Source organism: Lampris incognitus, chromosome 4 (assembly GCF_029633865.1).
Source record: "Lampris incognitus isolate fLamInc1 chromosome 4, fLamInc1.hap2, whole genome shotgun sequence".
NCBI classification, from domain to species: Eukaryota; Metazoa; Chordata; class Actinopteri; order Lampriformes; family Lampridae; genus Lampris; species Lampris incognitus.
In genome coordinates this window covers 25,426,711-25,450,365 of record NC_079214.1, presented here as the reverse complement: position 1 = coordinate 25,450,365, position 23,655 = coordinate 25,426,711, and the positions used below count along the sequence as shown (strand labels likewise).

Below are 23,655 nucleotides of genomic sequence, written 5' to 3'. Positions count from 1 at the left end.
CTGTGTTGCATGTGCAAACACTTTGTTTTGGCCTATAAGAAAATTCTCCTTCTGCTTGCACTCCTAAACAGGGAGGCAAGAGTGCAGGGTCATCTACAGAACATACCCCGTACGTGAAGTCATCTCAGCAGGGTGGATGCACAAGGGACGGTCTCCTGACTCAGTACTCCAAACCACAGAAACCCGTAAAAGTTAATAAAATATCATAAGTTGAAACTTTATTGAAGAGCTGCCAAAAAAAACTGCAAAGCCTCTCACTATAGCTTTTAATGATCGCCTCATTTCGACCCGGTTGACCTAGTTCAGGCGCATAAAAGAGTCAAGGAAAAAGTGACAGAGACGAATTGCGAGTTTGTGAGGGGATGTTTTGTGCATATATAAAGAATGGACCCGGGGTGGGGGGGGGGTCTGTCCGTAAATTGCAAACAATAACACAGAAATGTCTACACAATTCAGCATTTAGTGAGTGAAATGATGAGAATGTGAGTTCTTAAGTCGGCGATCAGGTAGAAGCGGGTCGTCCTATCCTAAAACCGTGGTTAAACCTCTTTGTTTGAGCTTTTACTTTGATGTCTCCATTCAACACACAATCCACAGGGATCCCACTGACTCACACTAACACAACAGTGGAATGTAGATGTTTATATTATTACAGTACAACCACTCCCCCTCCCTCTTCAGAGGGTAAGACCTGGAAGTCTTTGGACCAATCCAGGGGCACTATATCCAACATAGGCTGCTGCTGAGCCATTAAAGAATGGGGAAGGTCCATGCATTCTCGACACGTCAAGCTTATTGATGATTTAGCCGTGCTATTTGTGTAAAACAGAGCTGCAGTCTGCATATAAAGGGGTGGATCTTTTCTCCCTAACAGTGGACCTTTCTATTCCGAGCAAAGGATACCCATATGCATGCAAACCGGCCATTGACCTACTATGGCAAAGAATGCATCCTTTACAGTAGACTATTAAAGAAGAATTATGAATTAATGGCATTTCAGGTTTAAAAGCATAGTATGCTAGTGACTGAGCCCCCCCCTTAGGATTAATTGCTGTTTGGTTTCATATTTGAACTTTTTGGACGTGCAGGTTGAACGACCCCTTCTTGGCTACACCCATGTTATATCATGGCTCTATAACAATAATGACGGAGATAATCACATGCAAGTGTGGAGGTTCTCAGAACTGGCTGCTCATTGATGCTTTTTCAAGGGAAAATGCATCATCATAGAGTCACGCCTAAACGCCAGTTTTGTTTGTTTTTTCTTTTCTTTTGTTTTTATCCAAAGAGTATGTCAGTAGAATTGTATTTATTTTTTCCCCGGCCAACGCAAAAAACTCGTATTCGCGGTATATAGTCTCGGCATTGCGATTTGATCAGCACGCTCTTATTCGCTTCACACGCAAATGTGCAGTATGAAAGTGCACGTCTCGTAAGATAAGAGGAGCGAAACACGAGTCTGCGGCACATTTGGAGTTTTTAAGAAAGGGAACGGAGGATGTTGCGTCTTTAAGAGTTAAGAAACTTGAAACCATGTTTGCGCAACATTCACTGCGGCTCACAGCCGCCAAAGTGTCTAGACTGGCACATGATGGCGGGAATCAACCAATGGCTCCAGAGCTTTCCTCGGGGGCCCCGCGTGCGCGCGCCCGTGTGTGTGTGAGAGAGAGAGAGAGAGAGAGAGAGAGAGAGAGAGAGAGAGAGAGAGAGAGAGAGAGAGAGAGAGAGAGAGAGAGAGAGAGAGAGAGAGAGAGAGAGAGAGAGAGAGAGAGAGAGAGAGAGAGAGAGAGAGAGAGAGAGAGAGAGAGAGAGAGAGAGAGAGAGAGAGAGAGAGAGAGAGAGAGAGAGAGAGAGAGAGAGAGAGAGAGCGTGCATCCGAGAAGGAATGGCAGGGGAGTGGAGAGCGGAGTAACTCCAGCTCTCTTTGAAACAACTTCTCAACACGGAATACGTCCTTCATGTAGCTCGCCTGTCGCGTACCGATAACCCCGAAGCGCCAATCGCCGTTTTCACTCCGGGATTGCAAAGGGATTATCCGCTTCGCGCCGTGGAAGCAGAACAGTTGGGGGATTCGCATGTAGTAGGGATCATTTCAGGGTGAAGGAACTCAGAAATGTGTGGCGATCGAGCGGATTTAAAGGACCTGTAAATGGTACCCAAAGCCCAGCGGAAAAGAAGGAGCATGTTTGGATTTATCGTTTCCCACGGCTACTTAGCTGCATAGTCGGAGTGAAATAAAACCCGTGCCTTTGGTTCTGCTCTAGCTATGGTGTTGGGATCATCTGGGGAATCTCCGGAATCTTGGGGGGTTGCAGGCTGTTTTGAGAGGGCTGACAAAAGTTGTGGCTTAATTAAACCAGCCGCTGCACCTCAGTAAGAAGCGGCTGCGCGGGGCTCCCCACCTCTAAAGCCGGCTGTGCTCCCATAACCGCTCCATGCAACACAGACGTGAATCTTACTTTCTAATGCTGCGGGTCGGTCATCATACTACGACCTCCGGGTGCGCGTTGTGTGCGCGCCGTGCACAACAGCCGGTCGGTTCTGCACGGCGAGTATAAATCGATGTGGACCCTCGCCAGGTTAGAAGTGGACCGACACGACACATCCAAAACTGTCTAAGTTGTCGTATGTTCAGGTCTAAACGCTCAGGTCTTATACGGCGACTCTGGAGAAGTCGTTTGGTCACCGATAGCGACGGGCGAGATGGAAGCAAACGAAGTGAAGCGGGTCCGGACGGTTCGCGTGGCAGCAACCCAGAGAAGTTTCCCAGGACGGCACGGCGGTCGGTGACCCATCCGGAGCCGTCTCCGGGAACACCTTTCGGCGAAGTGTCCAGCGGAGGCCCGGGGGACAGCACGGAGCAGGAGGACAGCTCCGACAATGAACCAGGTGCCATGTGTATCCCCCAGCATCGAGGCTCTGGACAGGGACAGGAGAATGACAGCGGCACGGTGACGTGTTGTTTGTTTAGGGAATGGGACCTCAGACCCCGGAGCCCTTACTCGGCCCTTCGAAAAGACCGGGGCTGCTCTTGTCGATGCAGCCCCGGCCACGCAGGGTCTGAGGGGGATTCCCTTCCGGTGGTCGAGCAAGAGCTCAAAAACGCTGCCTATGCGCTTCTGAAGAGACTAAAAGAGAAACCCCTCGAAGCTTTGCAGAAGGCTGTAGAGACCAAAGGGGGGCTACTCTGTGAATGTGTTATGGTGCCGCAGACGGACCTGCGGCTAAGTGGTCATCAGATTTCCCCCCAGTATCTCCTCTGTAAGCTCTACCGCTGGAGCGACCTCCAACACACAGCCCACCTGAAAGCATTGTGCCACTGTCAAAGCTTTGGCACGGTGGACAACGCCAAGGTGTGCTGCAACCCCTATCACTACAGTCGTTTATGTGGGCCAGGTAAGCGTACTGAACACCCTATCTATGTGTACGGCATTGTTTCTGATTGGACGTGCAATTCTGCGTTTGGGAGTAATCATGAGTGACTGACAGTATACGAACGCTGTAAACACATAGTAGTCACTGAAGCTGAGGCAGATCTTGCAGCGTAAATTCTGAAGCCAAGTTTATTTGGATTGCTCCAAATTCCAGTTACTGTCCCAGAGGGCTTATTCACATGGCGTCAAACAGGTAGAAAGCAGTAAACCCCGATGGACACACCTTCTATCCTTACAGCCTTGTTTCTCATGATTACGCCAATGAAATACAATGTAGATCAGCAACACAACAAACGGATACACTTGCTTATCTAAACGATCCCTGAGACGGACCCACTGGTGAAGGCATCTGTAGCCGGCTCGCTCACTGTGCACGTCGCGTGCGTAATTACGCCCGTGCAGGTCTTATACAGCTGTCATAAAAAAGTCCACAGTTTGTGTTTCCAACCATTTACGTGTTTAACCGTCTAACTAGGAGAAGTAATGTGGCGTCTGCAACACCGCAACCCCCTGAAAATAAACGTTACCTTACCCCCCCACCACCCTCCTTCTCCTCTTCCTCCTCTTCCTCCCCCGCCCCCATTACCCCATACAAGCGCACATAAGAGACACAAACACGCACGGACGTACACGCGCACAACTTTCGCACTAATCGCGTTTTTCTGCCCATAGATTTCTTTTTTCCCCCCTAATTATTTTAATGCCTGCCATCATTAGTCGTATGTTTGGTAAAAAAAAGAGATGATTTTCATGCGTTTTCCAACGCAACTAACACTAAAACGTTCAAGTCTGCGCAAAACTTTCTTTCCCCCCATCCATGTGAAGATCGCTCTCAAGTTGCACTCAGGCTTTTCCCCTGACAAGTAGGTCCTCCTCTTGTTATTTAGGTGAAGGAGTGCCGATAATATACAGTTTGCATACGGCTGGCGCCAGACTGACTAGCTTGGTATCTCACTGACTGAGTACTCCGGCAATTACTGGCTCAGCTCTTAAAGAGGCCGCAGCCTCAAGTCTGCATGGGTCTCTGCTTTTGGTTGGAGCTGTGCTGCCTGCCAGTGAAGGAGCTGCTTTTTTAACACAATAATGCCATATACCATTCCCTTTCTCCCATTTACATGCTTTTACTGTTCGTTTCCACTTGGTTATCATATGAACCTGTGTGTGTGTGTGTGTGTGTGTGTGTGTGTGTGTGTGTGTGTGTGTGTGTGTGTGTGTGTGTGAGAGGATGAACACAGTGCTGAATTTCTAAGAAAAGTAACATGGGATGTTTTTTTCATACAAAGTAAAGGTAAATGACTTTACAAAAGTAAAAAACCAAACAAACAAAGCCAGACTTCCTCTGTGGTATTTTGTTTTTGACTGTTTCATGTTGGTGTTCTTAAAATAAAAAAACGCTCTGTGACATAGATGTTCTTCATCCATTCCTTCTATCCACATCATTACAGACTGATCCGTTGAATAAGGGTTTGGGAGTAAAAAGTGCCTTTTTGTCATGTTTGATGAGCTCATATTTCACCATATAGCCTGTAACTTAGCAGCGGCATGCAGTTCAGAAAGTTGTATTCTGCTTGTGTTTTCAGAATCGCCTCCACCCCCGTACTCCGTGTCCTGTTCAGATGAACACAAGCCACTGGGTGAGTGTCACACAGTAGATGGATGCCACAGAGCAGAACATCAAATGTCTTGTTGAGGATTTCACCGGGCATAGTCTACTAGTGTCATCTTGTTACCGTTCATTCCAAAAAGGGATTATTAATAGCTGCTCATACTTGATATGCATTTTTGTCAGGTATTACCTGTTATACTACGGTGTCTCATTTTGCTGCGTACTTTTTCCAGGAATTACATGATACCTGTGCTGCATCATAGACTGGATGTACACATGCATGCAGAAAGTTCCTTCCGTTTCGATGCTCTCCATCTCACTCATGCTTTCTCCCCTTTTTCTTCTTAATGACAGACTCACCCCTGTCTTACACTGAAACTGTGCCCCTCCGCTACTCCAACTCGCCTCATGTTACGCCAAGAGACTACACAGGTGAGTTTCTGACCTGGTTTTACTGCTGTGCCACATGCAGACTTTATATTGCTGACAACCTTGTTACCACACTGTGAACGGGGGCGGCTCAATCTATTTTTTCCCCCCGATTCAGTTGTGCATAATGATAGAAATTCATTTGTCTATTGGGCAATGAAACATTTTTCTCAGATTTGTTGCCAGCAAGCACAAGAGCGTACTAATTTTATTTGAAACATGTGAGCTGTGAGATCCGCATACAGATATGCTTTTGCTCACAAGTATACAAACATACTCACACACACACACACATACACACACACAAACAAAAACGCTAATGTAGCCCAGTAAATGTGAAAATTGCATTCACTGAGCTTATTATGTTGTGTTTTACTTCTTATTTTGAAACACCATTAAGATAACCATAAAAACCAACAGCATAAAGGTTCCATTGTCGGACAGACATGGAGGGCAAGGGAGGGGGTCTGGAGTCCCTCACTATCTAGATGCCACAGCCGTGTAGCCTTTCTGCCTGTCTGTCTCTCGTTCCCTCCTCTTTCTCCATAGCAAAAATATTTCCCTGGGATGAAACTGCAATAAGATCCTTGAACATGCTCCCAGTCCCCATTGCTTCTCAAACCACCCATCCCCCCCTCCCTCTCGTTCCCTGTTTCTTCCCTCAAATCCCTCCATTCCTCCCAGCAATTGAGCAGTGGAAAGAGGCTGGCATTTTGGGGGCGGGGGAGTTGAGCCGCTCTGATGAGGCGGAGATGTAGGGTTGTGTGTGTGTGTGTGTGTGTGTGTGTGTGTGCATGTGTGTGTGCACGCGTGCGTGCACGTGTGCATGTGTATATGGTGGGGTAGTGGGACAGGAAACAGCCGAAACTGGAGCTTTATTTGTTTACGTGCCGGGGACGGGTGGAGGGGTTCTTGTAGTGTTGAGAGAAGCCGCAAGCCCACTCGATCAAGTCTCCCAGGCCCCACTTGTGGAGGCTGTTGAAAGGTGAGCGGGCACCGATCAAATCCATACAGTACAGTCAGGGCGCTTTCAAGCTGACCGCTGTTTAGTCTGAGGAGACAACTAAACGCCTCCCCAGTCCTCGTCAGGTTTAGTTTGTTGTGTCTCCGAAGTCCAGGTCGAGCACGGTCACGTGAAGAACAGCTTCCCCGTTTGGTAAAGTTGATACCACCATTACTTACAATAATCCGCTAAAACTCTGATTTTTTTTTGTGGTCTTATCTTGGTAACATGGCAGAGTATGCAATAAGTCAGAATTCAGTTTATTTGACAAATATTTCCCATGTTTGGACACTTGGTGATGCTAGTGAAACCCAATTGAATTTGAAGGTAGCTTGTTTCTTCTGGTTGCACTTGTAAGGTAGGTGGCTTTAACGGAGAGCTAGTGACCCATCCAGTAAGGGAGTGTATGTACCTCCTATTGTCTGCCAGGCGATCAGAAATAGATAGATCAGTTTATTTAACAAGCTGCAGTGTCAGTGGCTGTCTGTGTAGTTGTTTTCTGTTTGTGTGTGTGTGTGTGTTGTTGCATTTAAATTGGCATGCATTTTAGTTGTGTCTGCATGTGTGTGTGTGTGTGTGTGTGTGTGTGTATTTCTGTGTATGTGTGCACACAGTTGCCTTGTGCATGTATTTGTGTGGTCTTTTCCTCCTGTTCCCACAAAGCAATGGAAGTGAAAGTTTGAGTTTCGAGCCAAGAGTGCATGAGCAGAAATGAGAGGTGACTTAATAGAGGCATCAAGAAAGTGTGCATGCTTTTTTCCCCCAGATGTATTTTCAGGACTCCCCTTTCTGGCTACCACAAGTAAAAAAAACAAAAAACAAACAAAAAACAGGAAATATGTTGTAAGTATCAAAGCATTGAGATTAGTCTTTAAGAAAATTGGTAAAAAAAGAAAAAAGAAGCCCACTCTAGATATTGCAGCCCTGGATAGATCACTGAAAAATGTGTGAAACTCTTTTTGGCATATCAACAAAAAGTTGTATTTAGAAACAGATAGGGGCATTGAAAATGTGCTCATGAATTTTAGCATCTTCTTTTCATTCTTTTTAAACCAACTATGTACCCTAGCTTTGAAAATGCGACTGCAGGGTGTGGTCCATGCATACCTTTGGCCTGGGCTTTTCTTTTTTTTATCATTCAATCAGTTAACATTCCCCTTAAACCACAGCAAACGGCTGTCCTTTGAAAATGGAAATGTCAACTGGAAGTTTAGCAGGCTTATATCTAAGCAGACTATCCCCTGGTTCCTCATACTAAACATGTCATTGCCCTGCTAATTGATATGCTCTCCAGGAGCAGTGTGTGTGTGTGTGTGTGTGTGTGTGTGTGTGTGTGTGTGTGTGTGTGTGTGTGTGTGTGTGTGTGTGTGTGTGTGTAACAGAGACAGGGTGGAATTTCTGTCTCTGACTCAGAGATAAGATCAGTTCTGAGGACTCACATAGGGGTTCTATCAGGACAAACACACACACACACACACACACACACACACACACACACACACACACACACACACACACACACACACACACACACACACACACACAAAACCCTGTGCTCAAACACTTATCACGCCATTTGTTGAACTGAAGGCATAGCTGGATTCTTTCTTCTTTTTTTTTTTCAAAATTGATGTTAGGAAAAGCATATTATTGTCTGCAGTGTGTTGTGTTCCCAGAATATATCTCGGAATGTTGAATTAAACTTAATCTGTGCAGCTTTTTCTCCAAATATTCATGAATGAACTACAATTACAACCATCTGTCTATGTCCTATTACCCCCTGCTCTCTGTAGTTTATTATACTTTTTCCTGCTGCTTTGATACACAAATTGTAGGTCTATAAGAGCAGATTTTACACATTCGACATGGAATTGAGCGGAAAGCAGACCACATATGGGCTGAAAACTGATTTTGGAGTACTATTTTAATGAGAAAACCTTACACGTAGCGTCTTTTTTTTTTTTATCAGGTAATGACTTGAGATCCGACAGGGAAAATGACAAAGGCTTTATGGTTGCAGAGTTAGAGCTGTTTTCATAATCATGTGTATGCTAACCTTGCCATTCTTGTCTAAACAAAATTGACAGAAATGTGTTTATGTCTCTGCATGGCTAAGAGATCAGAGCCTATGGACGTCTGTAAATGTATTTGACATCAAGCGAGCCTGTATCCTGTGTTCTCTGTAGAGTGGACACGCGTAGCGTCAGAGTCCTGAAGTAAACCAAGAGTACCGCTCCCTCTCTGCCCTCAGAAATCATATTTTGGTGGCTTGTTTGTTTAAGCAGAGCAAGGTATCAGCCAAACATCCTGTCTCGGAGCCCTGTCTGCACTTGCTGCAACATTAACCCCATGAATTGGTCCTTTGACTGATGGGGCACAGCCCAGGAATGTTGGGAAATTGGGAAGGTAAGGGGGAAGCAGGGTCTCTGAGTGAAAGAGGGTGGGGGTTAGTTGGCTCTGGAAAGTGACATCTGATACATGTTTGAACATATCACTACTAATACTTAAGAATCTTGGCGCTGAGGAGACATTCTTACAAGTTTAGAGGCGAGAAGGATAGCTTTCACCGAGTGACCACATCATACCGTTTTCAGTTTCGTTGGACTCGTGAGGAGGGTTTGGTTCATAAAAGGTGAACAGCTCTGTGAACAGATTGACGCAGTTGGACTAACCTTTGGAAGTGATTCTACAGAGGCTCTACTATTCTCTGGCAACTGGTTAGAGTTTGGTTCATTGTTTTGGCAAGCATCGGTTTTGAGTGTTAGACCATTACACAGCTCAAATAGATCCTTTTCATCAATAGGTCCATGGTTCATGAAAATCCTAAGCAAAAAGAAATAGCTAAAAGGAAGAAGTAAACACTCATTCTACTCCGTGAGAATTTATTTGTCTGAGTCTTGATGGGTCCTCTCAGTGACCCTAACCTTCAGCCCATTCATTGGCACGTATACAGCACTTGCTCTTATGCCTGACTGAGACACATTAGACTATGGAATTCAACATCAAGTGCTGGCCCATTAGCCATTTGCCATTTCCTTAGATATTTTCCATCAACCTTCTTTTTCACTACAAGCAGGGCATGCAGCCGGAGTATAGTATGGCCTACTGAGTGCCTGATGAAACAGCTCAACTTAAATGAGGTCTTCTGTAGGCAACCAAAGTTTATAAACCCACATTGCATCTCAGCATTGGGAATAAATCTACTGATTTAAAACTATGTGGAAGTATTTCAGAATGCCTGAATTTGTGTCAGCTTGATCTAAATCTCCGAAACACATATTCATGTATGTGAGTTATTTTAGGTTAGGTTCGTTTTTTTTAAAGTTGCAAATCACTCAAGTACTCAAACAAAAACAATTCACTTTCCCATCTCGTCTCAAAACCACAAAATTTGTTTTTTTTCTCAAGAATTATGTCTGTATTCCATTTTTGAACCCCATGTACCACGTATTCATCTTTTTGTCCCCCCACAATATAAGAAACAGACTAACTACATTTTCCTGCATGCTAAGGCTAGGCATCTAGCTATCAACAGCATGATTTCACTTGGCTATAAAGTTAGCAGAAAAGGAAAGCTATTTCACATTCAAATGAATACATTCAATATTCTGAACAGGTGATGCCTTGTTGATTTCCAGGTGTTAGCAGAGGGAATGTTTGGTCTTCATCCAGACAAGGAAATTAGGAAATGTTAATACATCAGGAAGCTTCTGCAAGGGATCTTCACATGGATTAAGATCTTCTCTTGGTGTGTCTTCTTCGTCCCTCCTCCCCTTGAGTTTTTCGGATGGATTATTTTAGCAAACTTTTGCAGTTCACTCTCTCTCAGAGTGATTTCTTTTTTTGCACCTTTTTCTTTGTTCTGCTTGTTGCACTCATTTTTTTCACTCTCTTGTATTCACCCCCTCTCTCTATCATTTTCTTTATTTTCTCTCTCTCTCTTTCTGACCATGTTGTCAGGCCATCACAATTTAAAATAAGGTTTAAATTACAGGACTGGCTGTGGCTTTCCGTTGTTCCCTCAGAGTTTTTGCCAAGTCGCAATTTGGCCCCTAATGGAATCCTGCCATGCTGCTGAACCTAAAGATTCTTTGCAGATGTCGCCAGGCTCTGACTCTATGACTTGCAGTAAATTGTCGCATGTGCTGTGCACTTTGAATGCAACACTTAGCTAAGGCTAAAGTATATTTAAGGGAAAGCACCATTTGCCTATTTTTCAGGAATTTTTGCTCCCTGTGCTGTGTAGTTAGCGGAATGGTTTGTGTGTGTGTGTGTGTGTGTGTGTGTTCTTGTACTTCTATCTTTTTGAGGACCAGTTTGAGTTTTTAACCATCAGATTGAGGACATTTTTGTAAAGCGAAGACATTTTGGTTGTCCCTCACTACTTTAAGGGTCTGTTTTAGGGTTAGGATTTGGGTTTAGGGTTAAGGTTAGTATTAGGATTAGGTTAAGGTTAGGGTAAGAGTTGAGGTTAGGCATGTAGTTCTGATAGTTAAGGTTAGGTTTACGGGCTAGGGAATGAATGTAGTCAGTGAGGGGTCCCTACAAAACAGAAGTACAAGAATGTGTGTGTGTGTGTGTGTGTGTGTGTGTGTGTGTGTGTGTGTGTGTGTGTGTGTGTGTGTGTGTGTGTGTGTGTGTGTGTGTGTGTGTGTGTGTGTGTGTGTGCTTCTCCTGGATTGCCACCTTGGCGTTGTGGAGAAGCTTGCACGTACCAATGATCCCAAGAGCTATACTGTTCGGAGCTTGGCTCCTGGTAGGGTCACCCAAGGTGGATAGGTCAAGGGGGGGGGGGTCCAAACGAAGTGTGATCTAACAAAGACCTCAATGACAGAACTGGCGGAAGATGTCTCCAGGTCACAATGGCAGTGAAGGTGGATGAAGGCTGCAACAGAGGGTGGTCCCCAAATGTCTTGGTTCTCCATGCCATCGGACTCTGGCAAGGACATTGACCCTTGCCAGGCACATCAGCCACTCCACGTTAAAAGCTGTCACACGCAGGCATCCTCCCATTATGTGGCTCCAGGATTGCCCTCTATGCCCACCTGAGAACCCAGAGAGAGGACGGTCATACTCGACCTCAAGTAACCTCCGATGATGATGATAGTGTGTGTGTGTGTGTGTGTGTGTGTGTGTGTGTGTGTGTGTGTGTGTGTGTGTGTGTGTGTGTGTGTGTGTGATTGCAGGGGCATACACACAAAAACTTTTTAAGGTAAATATCCTTGGAAAATACTTTTCATAATAAGTTGCTTCATTTACCTCTTTTGTAAGACTAAAATGCATACATGGGGTAGTATCATTTTCAAGGGAAATTGTTTGTTTGCTGGTGTTGAGTTCCATGTACTGTGGCATAGTCTGTGCAAAGTAACTCAGTTACCTTAAATCACATATCTATTGTAAACTGGTTCAAGAATAGTGTAGAACAGTAGAGAATTTTTTGTAAGCAAATTAATTGTGGTATTCCTCATGGTACAATTTCAGGTCCTATAATTTTTTACCTTTTCTTGCAGCCACTTGGAAATGTCATCAGGAGGCACAGCATACATTTTCATAGCTATGCTGATGACACAGATTTACAGTGCCTTATCACCTGATGACACAGGGCGAATACATGCCCTTTTTAACTTATTTTAGATATCAAGTTATACATGGCAGTGAATTTTCTACAGCTCAATCAGAACAAAACTGAAGTCTTGGTTATTGGTACTGAAGCTCAGAGAGACAAACTCAATGCAAAACTGCAAGCACTGGCATTAAATACCTGTCAACAAGAAAACAAACCGTGGAGTTATCTTTGATTCAGAACTTGGTTTTGAGCCTCACATTAGAAGCATAACTAAGGATGCATTTTATCTTCTGATTAACATTTCCAGAGTGTGACCATTTCTCTCTCAAGCCAACACAGAGACAGTAATACACACCTTTATTACCTGCAGGATTGACTATTGCAATGCTCTCCTTTCTAGTCTCCCTAAAAAGAATATAGCTCAATTACAGTTACTGCAAAAACTCAGCTGCTCGTGTGTTGACCAAGACCAGAAAGACAGCACACATTACACCAATCTGCCTTTTCACGTCAGAATTGATTTTAAGATCCTTTTATTGGTTTATAAAGCTCTTAATGGCCTTGGTCCTATCTATTTATAAAATTTTCTTTTAGCCTATTACCCCTCAGGTCTTCTGGTAGTGGCCTTTTAATTATTCCTAAAGTCAGAACAAAACCCCACGGTGAGGCATCCTTTTATTACTACAGTCCAAGTCTCTGGAACAGCCTTCCTGAGGACCTGAGGGCAGCAGAGAATGTTGATATTTTTAAAAGCCAACTCAACACCTACCTTTTTAGTTTGGCTTTTAATTAAATTTTATTTATTTATTTATTTATTTATATATTATTTCAGTCTGGTTCTGTCGCTTGGTCTATCATTTTAAATTCTATATTCTTATCCTTTTATTACCCTTTTATTTATTTTACACTTCTACACCACCCCTCACTTTTAGTATTTTATTATTTTATCACACGCCTTAACTGTTTATTTAATTTTTATCTTTTTGCTATTTTGAATTTTGGTCTTACATCATATCTTTGGTGTTTCCTTATTACGAACTGATGAGATTTATGATAGCCTCTCCTCAGTTCCTGTTTTTATTGAGTGCTCTTTTTATTGAGTGCTTTATTTACTATTGTTCCTATTTTTTTTTTCGTGGGAGGATTTTATTGTTTTATTGTATGCAGCACTTTGTGTTACATTTGTTTGTATGAAAAGTGCTATAAAAATAAAGTCTGTTTGATTGATTGATTGATAGAACACACTTTATGTCCTCATTACTGTAGTTCTTAACTAGCAATTCTTTACTACACTGAAAGTTAGTTTTCCCTTAAGTTATTGCAGCTTAAACTGATAATGGATCCAATTTAGATTTTAGGAGGAATTTCATAGTTCCTTCTTTACAATGCATTAAATCAATCCTTAACATCAATGGTGACGGATTTGTGAGAAATGAAGGCAGCCTTTTCAAGGGCCATGTAGGGACTATGTGGGACTCAGTGAAACTTGTCAACTTAAACCCTCTGACTGACTGGCTGAGAGGGGGCGGAAGTGTTGAGGAAGAGGGCCTGTCCAGGAATGTGTTTTATAATGGGATGGTTGTCAACTACCTGAGTAGCTCCACTCAGTACCTCAGTACGCCAAAAACCAGCTTCCTGAAGTTTATTGGATGGGTGTGTTAACATTCTGCTCATCAAGATCTTTGGGCAAATTAGACTTTGTTAGCATGCTAGCAATCAAATGTAACGATAAATGATATGGTCTTCTTGTCATGGTGTTATCTGTTGCCTATAGACAAAGCGTTTTTAGGTAGGCTGTGAAAGAATAGCCAGGAAATTAACTGGTTAGTTTTTCACTTCATTTGTGAGAGTTAGCTTTTACTGATTTCTATACACTGCTCTATGAGGGAAGCGTGGCATGATGGGATGTAAACAAACACTGTTAAAAAAAAAATCAATATTTTCAGAGAACTTGTTTGCTTTCTAGGGAGTTTTTAGGGAGTTGTTCCTTATCCGATGCAAGGGTCTAAGGACATGATGTTGTGTTGCTGTAAAGCCCCTTGAGGCAAATTTGTAATTTGTGATATTGGGCTATACAAATAAAATTGACTTGACGACTTCTAACTCAAGACCTCAAATGAAATGGTTAAAGAGACCCATAATGAAAAGCTCTTTGGTTCGATGCTCACATTATTTTTGTGCTCAAAGTCTCCATGTGTTGGATCATGATGCTGAATACCTCCCTGCTCAGTTATTCTAGGTCACTCTGGAGAAAAGCACCAGCATGGATTTTGAAAGTAGCATTTGTAAATGCAGATTCAAATATGTCAATCTACATTTCACAGACTGGACACTTGAGGGAACAGTCACTGATTATCTAGGTGTGTCTTTTTTAGATGAGAAACATCTCAAGAACTTGGCTTCTAACTCGCTCACTCAGTGACTCACAAATTGACATTTAGTCTCACGTTTAGCTGTACCATCCGCGTGGATTCAGGGGAGTAATATTGTATGCTGTTGTAAGATGTTAAATATTTTAAAAAATTTAATTAACGTCATAATCCTTTTTGGTTTCATTCAAGGTAGGATTTCACAGAAATGCCATCGACAGATACAAATAAGGCCCATGACCTTTAACCTGCTCAAACATATCAATCTTTTGACAAAAGTTTTGAAGTGTTTCTGATACGTTAGCTTAATTTTCTGGCTTGTCGGCTAGCTAAAACATGATTCAGACGGGCTAAGTTTAGCTCTGTTGAACCAGTGCAAAAGCATTTATTTTACAATGTCAATGTTAAGCATCCAGTCAGGATATTATGTAAATAATATGTAACGTTATCTACTCAGTTGAAAAGGTTAATACCCGGTCTACTTATTACAAACTTAAGACAATGATCCCGTTTCGTTCTGTTCACAACAGTGTGTGTGTGTGTGCGCACGTGTGCGTGTACGTGTGTGTGCATGTACACAAATAAGATAACAGGTGGCGAATACACTGAAAAGCTCTCAAAATCTACGACTCTTTAATAACAGAACACAATTTTGTTAGCTGTCCTTTGCATCTACCGCCCTGTGTCCTCATTTCACTCTTGTCTCAATTCAAGTGTTTGGTAAATTTGTTTAAATGTCACAGCTGTAATCTCCATATAGGAAACAGAAACCTTAATTACAAATCAAGGTAACTAGTGTTCATTAGAAACAGTTTTTCAAGAAAGTAATTTTGCCTGTTTTGCAACTACTGATGAAATTTTATTCTCGGGTCCTGTCATGCCAGGTAATACCTGTGTCTGGGCTAATGGCTATCATTAATTTATATATACTGTGTAAACAAGGGTTTTACATGGTATCAGTGTCAATAGGTTTTCCATTTGTTGAGTTTGCAACATGCATTTGAAGTTGACCAGAAGATTAGCTCCAAATGTTCCCCCCGTGCAAAACTTCAGAGATGCCTTTCTCGTGCTGTCTGCTCTCTCAAGCACACTTTGAAGTGGCAAAAAATGCAGGAAACTGGTAACTTTCTCCCTTCCTTTTGGCGAAGACTTGGCTTTCGAAGCCGCCTCCAAGCACTTCTTCTCAGGAATTTTACAGGGATGGACAGTAACTTTCCTGTGGCTTGTTTGCCCTTGGCTTCCAAGAATGAGGGCCTGTTTGTGGGACTGGTCAAATGATTGATTGGTAGTTGTGACTAGTTTCCTTGTGTCCTTAAAGGAGAAAAGCTGAAATGAAGGGCTTGAAAGATAGCTATGCTATACAATGGAAAAAGGAAAAACAGAATGTTCAACAGATTGTGTGTGTGTGTGTGTGTGTGTGTGTGTGTGTGTGTGTGTGTGTGTGTGTGTGTGTGCACGTGTGCGTGCACAGATATGTGCATGTGTTAATGAGAGAGGGCCCCCTTGTATTCTACTGTAAAGTCCATGTCTGGCTGATAACACAGGCCTCTGATGGCGGAGATAGTGGAGACGCCAGCTTAAATGTGGCTTGCTGGATTGAAGTTGCCCTGTAATGATAGTTGTCTCAAACAACACAGAACCTACCATTCGCAGGAAGGGAGGGGTGGGTTTTTTTTCTTTTTTTTTCTAGTGGTTTTTTTTCTTTCAATGCTTAAGGGAGAAATTTGAGGAACGTCACTTGAAACAAAGTATCTGGGAGAAGGGACTGGGATGGTCAGTAGCTGAATTCTATCCTTCTTTCGAGTCCCCCGCCCCCCTGATACTTCCCCAACCCACCCACTTCTTTCAGCGCAGTGGAAGAGTCTAATAACTGGAGGGGAATCTAATCCTTGGCACTGGATGAAAGACAAGGGTCTCCCACCCTCGTTCCCTCTCTCTCTCTCTCTCTCTCTCTCTCTCTCTCTCTCTCTCTCTCTCTGTCTCTCTCGCTCTCTCTCTCTCGCTCTCTCTCTCTTGCTCTCGTTTCTCTTTCTTTCTGATTTTTCCATGATTGCTAGTTATGGTTGGCAGGCTTTTTCTTTCTACCTCTCCCTATGTTCTCCTCTGCTCACATTTTCTTTGACTTTGCTACCTGGTCTCTCTTTCCTAGCCTTCTCCTCCTCCCCTCTTCACAGGTTGAGGTTTGCAGCAGTTTTTGATCCTACATTTGGGCGCTGGGCATGGGGGGGGGGCATGAAGTTTATCATGTACTCTTTTGGACGTGAACGCCACCAAGGACAGAAAGAAAATCCAGCAAGCAGGAGTTTAACTGGGAGAGTTCTGGTAGTTTGAAACCCACGTTCAGTCGCCTGTTGGGAGCCAACAGGAAACTTCTCGTCTGACCTCTACTCCCAGATTGCCAATTTTTTCAAACCCTTGCCATGGTACACGTCCAAAAAGGGGGCCTATCATTCACATTGGTGCTGTTTGCTGCACAGGAACTGTGGCATTTGGAATTCCTATGTTATTCTTAACATTTTACGTTTTTTCCTCCCGGAAAAAAAGGAACTGCTTTTTATTCACCGCTTATTTTCCCTAATCCTTTCAGCTTTGGAGGAAAGAACGTAAGGTTTACTGGGCTTTCCGTGAGACTGGCATTAAAAGACGGTGATTTTGAAATGCAATAACAAAAGCTACTTATCTAATTGGTAAACAGAGCTGTTAAATAGTGGTTGGGTTAAATGGTTGCAGAGCGCTGTAATTGCTGCCAGCCCTCACACAGACGAACCTCACAGAGGCGCTCGTGCACAGACACACACATACACACACACACACACACACACACACACACACACACACACACACACACACACACACACACACACACACACAAAAACACTCTTTTTTTTAATTCCTCCGGCCAAACACAAACATACTGATAACCTCTAGATTGAACTCTTCATTATAAATGCAATTGAAGGAGTTTGTTGCCAGGCCCCCTCTCCACCCATCCCTAGCCTTCTTCTCTTTCTCTTTCTCACACAAGCTCATTATACTTTCTCTGGATGCAGGCCAAGTCAAGTATGATGACACGACAAGGATTGTGCCAAACACATTACACTTGACACATTTGATCTGGCAAATGTCTTCTTTGTACAACATTGATATTATCGTTATTGTTGTAGAATATTACACTTAACCCATCATACAAGTTATCTAATCAAAATTTTAAGACTACAATGCCAGTGTTGAGAATTTTATATCGTGCTGTTAATCTGTTGAGTGGCTTCAACTTTTATGCTCATTACTAATGCAGAAACCAAGTTATAACACTAGTTATTATAATAACATCATATATAAATATTATCATTATTATTATTATTTTTATATTATTATAAGAGATCTATGTGTATCTATGCATGAAAGACATCTCATGAATGGACCTGTACTGTTTTCTGAGACACCCAAAAGATCCTAGTTTGGGCTTACAACTACCATCAGAATACATTTGATTGTGAACTCATATAAAGTCTCCCTGTGTTTTTCCCCAGACGTGTTTGTGTTGCCTTATTACAGGGACGAGCATGTCTTGTAAAAAAAAAAAGGGGGGGGAGAGATCTTGCTAGCTGAGCAGCCTTCCCTCTCTCTCTCTTATTGGGGAGCTGTAAAAACTCCAGACCGCAGGAGTTGCCAGCCTGGAATTCACTAATGACACACGTGGGCCTCAGATGAGAAGTGCAATTTAAAAAAAAAAAAGAAAAAAAAGGAGAAAAAACTAATGTGAAACTGTATGAATACTGTCTATACACATACGTGCATTTTTTGTTTTGCATGTGTGTGTGTGAGAGAGAGAGGGGGGGGGGGGGAGAGAGAGAGAGAGAGAGAGAGGGCAAGAGAGCGAGAGACCCTGTGTGTATTTATCTAATAAACAATAACACTCACACACACACACACACACACACCCGTGGACACACACCCCTCAAGTAAAATGACGACTGTGCTTACATACACCTAGCCTGAATCCACCCGTTTCACCCAAAAGCAGCTCGTGAATGGGAAAAGGGCAACCATTCTGGCCCCTGGTAGATGAGGAGAGGGTGGGGGGGGGTGCAAGCTGGAGTATGAAAGGAATGGGGCCAGAGGCACATGGGCTTTTAAATCCTCTGTGTCAATAGAGTCTCTGGAGCAAAATAATGGCATCACTCTGTGTGGGAGTTAATGCGAGCTGATAGGATGAGGGCTGGGGGGGTCAGGGGTTCATGGGCTTGCGCGAGGTTGTCAGAGAGCTGAATGCTCTGTAAACTTTTGTTTTGTTTCTTTTACTCGATGGCATCATCTTTTTTCTTTTTTTCAACTTAACGTTGACCATGCAGGTTCATCTCTGCTTTTTGTTTACTGTTGTAGAAGTGACTCGGGTGTATTGTTGGCTTCAGTGGTCTTTACCAGCCTGTGCTTACCCTCGCCGCTGCTGTGATGGCCCATTTTCACAGAGATGATAAATGGTTCATCTGAATTGATCCCACGCGATACAACATCTCTCTCTTTGAGGCCCTCTTCGCATCCAGTTATACCCAGAATGTGTCCGGATCTAGGTGAGATGGATTGCTGTTGACATCTGGTATCAGAAAGGCTCTCTAAGGCTTTGTTTACATCGTATGTCTTGATGCCGAGTTCCAATTTTGCCGCCTATATCCAAATCTTTTTGACTGCTTGTTTACATCTGATGAGTTGGGGATGAGTTGTTGCCTCAAGTGAAGGATCTCGGGGTCTTGTTCATGAGTGAGGGTAGGATGGAGCGGGAGATTGACAGCCGGATTGGTGTAGCATCAGCTGTAATGCGGACATTGTACCGGACCGTTGTGGTGAAGAGGGAGCTGAGCCGGGAGGCAAAGCTCTCAATTTATCAGTCAGTCTTCATTCCAACCCTCACCTATGGTCATGAGCTTTGGGTAGTGACTGAAAGGGTGAGATCGCTGATACAAGCAGCTGAAATTAGTATCCTCCGTAGGGTGTCTGAGCTCAGCCTTAGAGATAGGGTGAGGAGCTCGGCCATCCGGAGGGAGCTCAGAGTAGAGCCGCTGCTCCTTCGCGTCAAAAGGAGACAGTTGAGGCGGTTCGGGCATCTGATTAGGATGCCTCCTGGGCGCCTTCCATTGGAGGTTTCCTGGGCATGTCCAACTGGGAGGAGACCCCGGGTTAGACCCAGAACTCACTGGAGGGACTACATGTCCAATCTGGCCTGGGAACGCCTTGGGATCCCCCAGGAGGAGCTGGAGGGTGTTGCTGGGGAGAGGAACATCTAGAGTGCTCTACTTAGCCTGCTGCCACCACGACCCGACCCCAGAGAAGCGGCTGATGATGAGATGTGATGAGATGAGATGAGATGTTTACATCTGCTTGTAAAAGGGACCCATGTCCTATTCCTCCACTTATACCATAACTCTTTGGTTTGCACTTGAACCAACCAGCATGCATCGGCCTTCACCAGAGTTTGGTCATTGGTGTGGAAGTAAACAACCGCACGTGTACACCGTGTCATTCAAATTGCCACAAGGGTGCGAGAGTGTCACATTTTGAATGGTGTGTAATTTGCACTGACCTGAAAAAGCTGATCAATGTGGTTATGTGAGTGTTGCATTGGCAGATATAGGATTCCTATCTGATTTATTTCCACATATGTGCACACAGTCTGATCTGAAAGTATCCGATTCCATGTGCTTTTTTGCTGGTTACACGGATATAATACGTAGTCAGTCTGTGCTACATGTGAGCAAAACATCTGAATTGGGTCATTTGTACCAGGAGGTGTAATACATCTTGTATGGCCACATGTGGCTGCTCCCCGCCCAGTATGCAGCTAACCGTGTCCTCTCAAAGTGATATCACAGTTCTCCTCCTGTTCTCCTCATCATTATTATTTATTGCTATTATTATTTCTAAGGAGGTAGACTAGGTTTTTTACACAATGCAATTGTTTTGATTTGAAATTCTGGCAATCCCATCCCTTGTTTGTCCAATTTAATCTCCAGATTATTGGAAATTCTTTGGACTTTTTTTTTTTTTTTGCTCACTGTAATAACACATGTCACACACTGCTGGTGGTGGATGAAACCAGAGTAAAGAAAAAAAAAGGAGGGAATTGAGAACAAAAGAGAATGACCAGAACTTTGTTCAATGTTGAGAAAATATCAGACATTCATAGAAAAATATAAATTCACCTTTTTATTATCAGCGATGTCCTGCCCAACCCCATTGGTTTTTTTTCCTTTTCTTTTTTTTTTGTCCCTTGCCTCTCTTGTGATTGATAGTGAAATCGACTTCCGTCCCTTTGCATTCAGACCATACTGCATATGTGGTCATGTAATAAGAAGTGTCCACTTGTGACCCAGGCTCCATTTTAATGCCACCCGAACTGGCTTTTCTCTCTCTGTCTCTGTCTCTGTCTCTCTCTTTCTGTGTGTCTCTCTGTCCCCTTTCTCAAACTACCTCGTCTTCACTTTGAGGAAGGGTTTTGAAGATTTTAAGGCCAGGAGGGTATGTCTTTAAGTGTTGTTGTTGGTTGTGGTGGTGGGGTATCTCCTAAATACTCAACACAGGCTTACTCGTTGAATGTAGAGATGGTGATGGATGCATATGAGTAGCGGGGTCTTCAACGATGGCGATGCTTTTTTTGGAACATAGCTCAACAGTTGGTTCAGATAGATGTGAAAAGGACCTTCTTTTCAGCTGTCTTCATTTTGCAAAATAACCTCTTAACCCCTTTCAGTCGAAATTACCGACTACAAAATCAACTTCACTCACCAACACCAAAACTGATTCTCCATCTTTGTTCCCCTTTCTCTCTCCTCCTTCAGACACTGGTACATCTTTAGGCTCTTCAAGCTCCAGTGGACGTCGTTCTCACTGGTGCAGCGTTGCCTACTGGGAGCAGCGGACACGCGTGGGTCGCCTTTACCCTGCCCACGAGCCCTCACTCAGCATCTTCTACGACCTACCTCAGGGCACAGGCCTTTGCCTGGGCCAGCTCCAAACCAGCGCCTACTACAGTCACTGCGATGATGCGGGCAGCCGCGGCATTCAGGCCCTTCACAGCAGCCATAGCCGCGGTGGCGGTGGCAGCGGAGGCAACAGCAGCAGCTGCACGGCTAACTCTGTGCAACAGATACGCAGTAAGATTGGCTATGGCATAGTTCTGAGTCGCGAGCCAGATGGAGTGTGGGTGTATAACCGAAGCCAGCACCCGGTGTTTGTCCATTCGCCCACTCTGGACCTGCCCAGCGTCAGAGGACTGAGCGTGAAGAGGGTGATGCCCGGTTACTCCCTCAAGGTGTTTGACTATGAGCGCTCCAGTTGGATTTTGGAGAACGGTGTGAAGCCAGAGTCCCAGGAGGGGCCCTGGGACCCCCATAGCGTCCGCATCAGCTTTGCCAAGGGTTGGGGCCCCTGCTACTCCAGACAATTCATCACCTCTTGTCCCTGTTGGCTGGAGGTGTTACTCAACAACCACAGATAGCACATACTCACATACATAGACACCCATACAGACAAGCATACAAACACATTTGTTCAACACACACACACACACACACACAAACAGAGACACACATATGGTTTCTTAAACAAGTATCCGAATTATAATCTACCTAGATTTAATATAAAACTTTATATATTATATAAAATATATTATACATGTAAATACTTGAGTCATTTTTACAATGCAATTATTTATGTATAGTGTAATGTGGATATGGACATAATAAAAAGGAACAGGAATATGCACTTTTGATTCTATATATGCATTACAGAGTTTCTCAGTGTCATTTTGCAAGTATGTAAACTGCAAAAATAACACAAAGCTGGTTTATGTTCTCGTGATTTAGCGATTTTCTAAAAAAATATGCCGTTCACACATTGACAATAAAGTATTTGTATTACATAAACTGATTTTGAAGTCCTATGTTGTTTGACGTTCAACCAGATTCATTTTAGTCAGTGCTATTTACCTACTCAGCAATTACCATTTGTACAGTTGCAACCTGGCACCACATTAGTCATGCAAAAAATGTATGCCATAAGGTGGACAAATTCAGTAAATATACCAACAAAGACATCATCAATAACATTATAGCAACACAGTCACTTTTGCCTTAAATCACAGAGCTTGGGGCGTCCGGGTGGCGTGGCGGTCTATTCCGTTGCCTACCAACACGGGGATCACCAGTTCAAATCCCTGTGTTACCTCCGGCTTGGTTGGGCATCCCTACAGACACAATTGGCCGTGTCTGTGGGTGGGAAGCCGGATGTGGGTATGTATTCTGGTCACAGCACTAGCACCTCCTCTGGTCAGTCGGGGTGCCTGTTCAGGGGCTAGGGGGAACTGGAGGGAATAGCGTGATCCTCCCACGGGCTATGTCTCCCTGGTGAAACTCCTCACTCAGGTGAAAAGAAGCGGCTGGTGACTCCACATGTATCGGAGGAGGCATGTGGTAGTCTGCAGCCCTCCCTGGATCGGCAGAGGCAATGGAGCAGCGACCGGGATGGCTTGGAAGAGTGGGGTAATTGGCCAAGTACAATTGGGAGAAAAAGGGGGGGGAGAATCCCCCCGCCCCAAAAATCACAGCTCAACGTTTCTCTTACATCATAGTTGGGGTTTTTTTTTGTGACTCAAGAGATAAGATGGAGTTCTATACATTTCAATGGCCACTCTGAAGTTCATCCTTTAACAGAACGAGATTAAAATACAACCTATCAATGGGTAAAGTAAGATCTGAAGGGGAAAAGTACAAACTGTAAGGCCAAAACATTAAATAGCCACCGCAAGATATACACCTGAAAGTGGAATTTCCAGATAGATTCTGGATTAAATTCTGCAAATTATCAGGATGTTGGTCAGATTGTGGACAGATAAAGAGAGAGAGAGACAGAGAGAAAGAAAGAGACAGAGAGCGACAGAGACAGAGAGAGAGAGCCTTTTCCTATGACAATGACAGTGTAAAAACACGTTTCAATTCAATTTACAGACACTTTGAAAGTTGCAGTACACAGACGGTATGTAGTTCTACATCTCAAATTGAGTTTAAAAGGCAGAAATTAAAGTTATTCCCTTAAAGTTATAATCTTTTCAAGCTAAGTTGAAAGCCTCAATGGCAATGGCAGAAAATCTGAAAGACATAATAGTGCCAGCGGTAAACTAAAGTGCATATCTGAGAGATTGCACAACAAACCACAGTGAGGCCCAAACCCTTTCCAGTAGGAGAAAGTTCTGTGTT

At 43.6% G+C, this 23,655-nt stretch overlaps 1 protein-coding gene across 1 annotated transcript; it reads left to right on the top strand.

Moving 5' to 3' along the window:
• Positions 1-2,471: 2,471 nt before the first annotated feature.
• On the top strand, positions 2,472-22,240 carry LOC130111621 (mothers against decapentaplegic homolog 6-like). The gene is made up of 4 exons (XM_056278859.1): positions 2,472-3,396; positions 5,015-5,068; positions 5,395-5,472; positions 21,241-22,240. The coding sequence occupies exons 1-4, from the start codon at positions 2,628-2,630 to the stop codon at positions 21,897-21,899; spliced, it is 1,560 nt and encodes a 519-aa protein (XP_056134834.1). The 5' UTR covers positions 2,472-2,627; the 3' UTR covers positions 21,900-22,240.
• Positions 22,241-23,655: the final 1,415 nt, after the last annotated feature.